We start from the raw sequence: 6037 nt of genomic DNA on the forward strand, positions 1-6037 counted from the left end.
AATGACAAGAAACAAGGGAAAAGGAAAAATGAAAAACGAAGAAGAAAAAAGAAGCACGAGCACAGAACACCACGAACACAACCGAACATCTCTGCAAAATGGTTTGCAAATCGCCATGTGGTGGGGTGCGGGGGTCACCCCCCCCCCCACCATCACTTTGCAAGAAAACGGTCAAAGAACGACGAAGATTCTTAGCACAATAATAGGGGGTCGCCCCAAAAATTGACGTCATGGTAGCCTACAAGCTGGACCACTTTCATCACTCTCTTTCTTCTTCTTCTTCCTTTTTCTTGCAAATGATAGGGGGGCGACGCCCCCCCTGCCCCCCCCCCCTCGTGGCGCCGCCCCTGCAACACACGTACATTGAATCCAATTGGTACATGAAAATCACGTGGAGCAGCGTGAACAAATTGACGCGTTGTTTCACGTGGTTATCATGGTCCTATTGAATTAATAGGAAACAGAGATCGACATATTTATTATTGAGCATATTCGACATATAATTTATGAAGAACGCATGTTTGTTGAATCGACGCGTATCAGGCGTATATATCACGTTACGATGTAGATGGAGCTCTTGTATGTTGAACAGTTGGTAAATCCGTACAAATACTTTACATGACGTATTCGATATTACCGCTTACCGAACGTGTAAAATAGTGTACAGATTTAAGACAGATCAACTGCACTGCAGAGAACTACGCCCTGCACTCTTTTGCGAAATCATGCTCGACAGGAAACGTGCACATGGCAAACGCTGCACGGGCACGGTCCAAACACTCTCGGCATCGCTCGTTCGATCCTCTGTGCCTATTCCCACTTAGCTGGGACGCGTGCGTGATTTAACTCTAGTCAACTGCCCGACGGGTTTCCAACCCACGGGTATCGTCGCGGACATTTCGAGCACGTTCGCACGAACTTATTCTTATCTCCCATAAGATGCGTCGTCCCGTAGTTGCACACGTTCGCCTCATCGCTCGAGCACGGCTCGGGCCGCGTGCGGTCGCACGCCCACGGCGTCGTTGCGTTGCGCATCATCATCTCGAGCTTGGCCGGATTTCGGATCCAAGCGATCATTTCGGATACGGTCAGCAGCCACACGTCGTCCTTCGTCGCCAGCTCGTCGAGAAACTCTTCCATGGCGGCGAGCCGCGCATCGGCGTACAGACCCGTGAACCATCTGCTACTCAGCGACAGCATCAGCGGCGCGCGGTTACTCGCGTAGTGGCGCTCGAAGTTGTGCTTCAGCACGCGAATGAGACCCGTCTTCGTGCGCGGCATGCTGCAACCGTCCAGGGTCGCGCACGGCAACCCATCGTCGCCTTCGAGAAACACGAGCGGCACCTCCCAGAGCCCCGGAAAGCGCTTCGTCGGACACGGCGACCGTATGCAGCGGTGACCGCTCGGAATGTCGAGCGTGAACGGCCACAGCGGCGGGTTCGACTCGGCGACGGGCATCGACGAGTCATAGAGGAAGCGGTTGTTGTGCAGCATCTGGAACTGCGTGTTGCCGCCGACCTGTAGGAAGGGAGCGCGCATGCCCCGCACGTCCATGAAGTTGACGTCGCCGAGCTTGTTCAGCATGATTCGTTCTTCGGCGATCTCCTGCTCCCACTCTTTGTACGACGCTTTCCGCCACCACGACTCCGGGAAACGTTTGCTGAAAAAGCACGTTGTTGTAAAGGTGGGATGAATGGCGGCGACTAGCGTAGATTGATAAGCAATCACAACGATCAGCGACGAATTACATCATAAGTAAATAATACATGTATTATTTACGCCTGGTTACATTAACATGTACTAAGAGCTATCAGACAATTGTTTTTTTTCTATGGTATTACTGCTTACAGGAGTGTATAATATAGTCTATATCTATATTAGTAGTCTATATATTAGTCTTATATAGATATATCTTCTGCTCCCATTCCTTGTACGACGCCTTCCGCCACCACGACTCCGGGAAACGTTTGCCGAAGAAGCACGTTGTTGTTGTAAAGGTGGGATGAGGAAGCCCGACTCGCGTAGATAGATAAACAATAACAATGAGCAGTAATAGCATGGGAAGAAACACCAATTGCCTGATAGCTCTTAATAGATGTTAATGTAACCAAGCGTAAATAATACATGTATTTACTTATGATTCAGTGAGACGTCATTAGAATGTATGACATTATAATTATACGTTTGCTGAAGCACGTTATTGCAAAGGCGAGATGAATAGCGGCTAGCGTAGCTCGATAAGTAATAACAATGATCAGCAGGAGTGTATAATATATAGACTATAGTCAATATTAGAAGTCTATGTTAGTCTTGTATAAGTATAGTCTATAATTATTATACACTCCTGTGTGTAATAACACGGGGAAAACAATTGCCTGATAGCTCTTAATAGATGTTATGTAACCAGGCGTAAATCCTACATGTATTATTTTCTTATGATGTCATTCGTCGTGGTGGATAATTGTTTAGTGGGAACATTATTAGCTTAAATAGCATTATATTGTTCAGCATCGAGATATATTCAGCCTGTTCTGCTAGCATCTATGACAAATACGACATACGCATATACGCTCTCCTATAACACTATTTGCCATAGGAAGATTCTTCCTATGACAAATATTGTTATATGTGTTGTGCGTATCATAAGAGTTTAGGAGCGCTATTATGAACGCAAGCAGTAAATTTCCGCTGTAAAGCGGAACGAAGTTGACTGGCCAATATTTATCATAGGAAGAATCTTCCTATGACAAATAGTGTCATAGGAGAGCGTATATATACGTATATGCGTATGTCGTATTTGTCATAGATGCTAGCAGAACATGTTGATATATTGATGATTGACATCTGCGGACTATACGGGATAATCGTACGTCCCGTAGTAATATATCTGGCACCCAAACGTTTTATAAATGCATATATTAAATGGAATTTGTTCTAAAATTTATTTCCTACATCTAAATATTACGGATCAGTTGAACTCAACTGAATCAGAACTATAAAACGTCTTTACGCGTATCCAGCGCACAGCGGATCCAGGTGTGTTGAATACATATGTATCAGGCACGTCATTATTTAAACTATAAAGAGCTATTATACGTTTACAATATGTATAGGTAATTTACGGATTAGACACAGCCACCTCTGCATAGCCAGTTATCTAAAGGAATAGTCAAAGATTTAGCATGTATTCAGGTCGTACCAGCCCACATGGGCGAACCGCTATTCCAAACATTCAGTGGTCAGTAATAAAATTTGTAGAAAAGAGGTTAATTGATGTGAGAGTTGGTCGATTTTCTGTGTTAGTTCAGTTCAACGTTAATATGTATTTGATTAGCTTTAGTACTATACTAGCCCGCGTACAGTTGCCGCAGGGCTATAGAACATTCTATTACGAATGCTAGGGACCAACCCGCTGACTGGCGCTGCTGCAGAGCAGCCAAAAATGGCCGTTTGAAGTTCACAAATCGATTGTTCGTTCACAAGAAATACCTCAAGTACATATATGTAGTACTTGATACGACAACGACCCCTTCAGCGTTACTAAGTTGGTCCCGAGCATCCGTAATAGAAGATCCTATAGCTCTGCGGCAACTGCACGCGGGCTATAGTTACTAGAGCTAGTATTTGATTAACCTGTGTCGACGGTCTCTGAACACACCATGCAGTTTAATAGCACCCTTACTTGTAATAAGAAATAACTCGATGCCCCGAAGAGGAAGCGATATAGCTTAATTGTAAACCTTTTTGCTGGCGTTTATCTGGATAAATTTGATTCAATTTTATTTAATTCAATTTTATGTTGGTGATTAGGAGAAATTTTAGGGCTTATGATAATTGAGTCAGCGTAAGGGTTAAGGTATCGGTTATGATTAGATTTGATTTCATACGTGCTCGAAAATGAGCAAAGCAGCTCACAGTTAAATCATCACAAATTACTCATTGTGCCAATTTTGTAACACGATTATCACAAAGACAACGCCCCGCTTTAAAATAATAGCAATTTCTTATAATAAGAGAAATAATTCATAATTTTAAGGTCCTAATTCTTAGAATACTCTTGTTATTATAAGCTAATATATAAGCGTGAAGAAAACAAGGATTGCTAGCCACGAGACAGTACAGCAGCGATAAATTTTTATAGTGATCTAAAAGGGGGCATAAAAGTTCACAAGGGTAATCCCGGGCTACGTGCGCATGGATACTAAACTAAGACTCGGGAAACCGCAGAAAAATTGCAACAGCTTTAAAATTTGTAGCACATCACTGAGTACACTGTTCCATTCACGTAAATTTATTCGCATTCAAACGAAAATGTGGTGGCATTGCTGACTGCGTTCACGGGAAAGAACCTGCGAGAGCGCTCCAACGGAACGCCCGCCAGTCGTTTCTTAGCAGCAAACTGCTCAAATCACAGTGTTCTGCTTGCCTAGATATACCTGATGGAATGTGCCGCCATCTCGTGGCCGTCGTAGTAAAGACTCTTCACGGCGACGTAGTCGGTGTACTCGTGCGACACGAAGAAGGTGGCGGATATCGCGCAGCCGTTCGGGTTTTTCCGGCCCCGCCGAAGGATGCGATTATAAACGATGTCATAGTCTTGCTGACGAATGCCACCCTCAAACGTCAGCGTCACAATCTGAGGGATCTGCAGCAATTCGTCATTAGTTCAAAAGCCGATCTGGCGAATGTTTTACGCTCAATCTGTTTTGGTCAGGCGAATAGAATATGAATAGAATGGCCCAATCCTCGTTTAGCACCAGGATTAGTTTAGCACATATACGAACTAAGCCTATAAATACCGGGATCCCAAACTAGGATTTAGCAAATAGAATTGTGTAGGTACGATACCTACGAAAAGGTATGCACTCTAATACAATTTCCACGATTGTGAATACGTTATTTAACCTCGACTTGGTTAACTGGTATTTAATCTCGATTTTATACTAAAAACAAAAATGCTCGAAACACATTATTCGAATAGTATTTTTCTATTATATATGCTATATTTATATGCACACAAAATGTCATTCAGTGCTCTTTGCAAGAGTTGTAAATTGACGGGCATTTATAGTAATTACGTTGACAGTTTTTCAATGGTATTAGCACGTACCATGCTAGTTGGCATGTTGTTAGGTGTTGCTGTTCCCATGCATGCGCAGTCAGGTAGAACGCAGGTGTAGTTATTGCATACATTGCCTAAAAACAAGGTGATAGAAAACCACATCAATATATAGCATCCGATTTAACAGCGAATAGTCTTATTTGCTACTGAAATGCGTTGCAATTGGCGCTGTGTAGCATAATTCGTTGCGTGCGCGGCATTATAAATTCCATAGATCACATCACTTTCTAACCGGTCTTACCAAAGAGTAGCTCGATCGTAATATTACTCGGTCAATGCCATTAGAATAATAAACACGGTAGCACACATGCGACCTCTATGCACACGATCAAAGCATGTAATTTATAAATACGAAAATATGCAAACGATTACATTTTACCTTTCACAATCACTACGCGCACTGTTCGATAACAAGATGAGACAAAGACCGTGATGTGACAAGACAAAGCCCGTGATGTGACAAGACAAAAGACCGTGATGTGACAAGACAAAGACCATGATGTGACAAGACAAAGACCGTGATGTGACAAGACAAAGCCCGTGATGTGACAAGACAAAGATGTGATGATAACCGTGACGATAAAGGTAACTTACGACAATTAATCTCGTCCGTCAAATCCCGACAGTCGGGAATACCGTTGCACCATTGCGCCTCGATGAGACACTCGCCAGACAAACATTGGTATGGACACGGAATCGCTGTTGTTGTCAATGTGTCTACTTCCGGTGGTGCAGTTATAGATGCTGTCCAAAAATTCAAGATTATATATATATATAGATATATAGATATATATGCGTGTACGTGTGCGTTTGCGTGTACGCGCGCGTGTGGCGTGTGTGCGTATATATATATATATATATATATATATATATATATATATATATAGTATTGTGTTGTGTGTGTGTGTGTGTGTG

At 43.0% G+C, this 6037-nt stretch overlaps 1 protein-coding gene across 2 annotated transcripts in view; it reads right to left on the minus strand.

Moving 5' to 3' along the window:
* Positions 1-450: 450 nt before the first annotated feature.
* LOC106809204 overlaps positions 451-6037 on the minus strand; it is a 15652-nt gene continuing 10065 nt past the window's right edge. For both annotated transcript variants that reach the window (XM_014812200.1, XM_014812201.1), the window contains 4 exons: positions 5717-5866; positions 5111-5196; positions 4437-4645; positions 451-1660 (listed from right to left, as the gene is read on the minus strand). In XM_014812200.1, coding sequence (XP_014667686.1) covers positions 853-1660; positions 4437-4645; positions 5111-5196; positions 5717-5866 — 1253 coding nt within the window. In that variant the 3' untranslated portion in view covers positions 451-852. The remainder of the gene's footprint in view (positions 1661-4436; positions 4646-5110; positions 5197-5716; positions 5867-6037) is intronic.

The sequence above is a fragment of the Priapulus caudatus genome, unplaced genomic scaffold (genome assembly GCF_000485595.1).
Source record: "Priapulus caudatus unplaced genomic scaffold, Priapulus_caudatus-5.0.1 Scaffold337, whole genome shotgun sequence".
Taxonomy (NCBI): domain Eukaryota; kingdom Metazoa; phylum Priapulida; class Priapulimorpha; order Priapulimorphida; family Priapulidae; genus Priapulus; species Priapulus caudatus.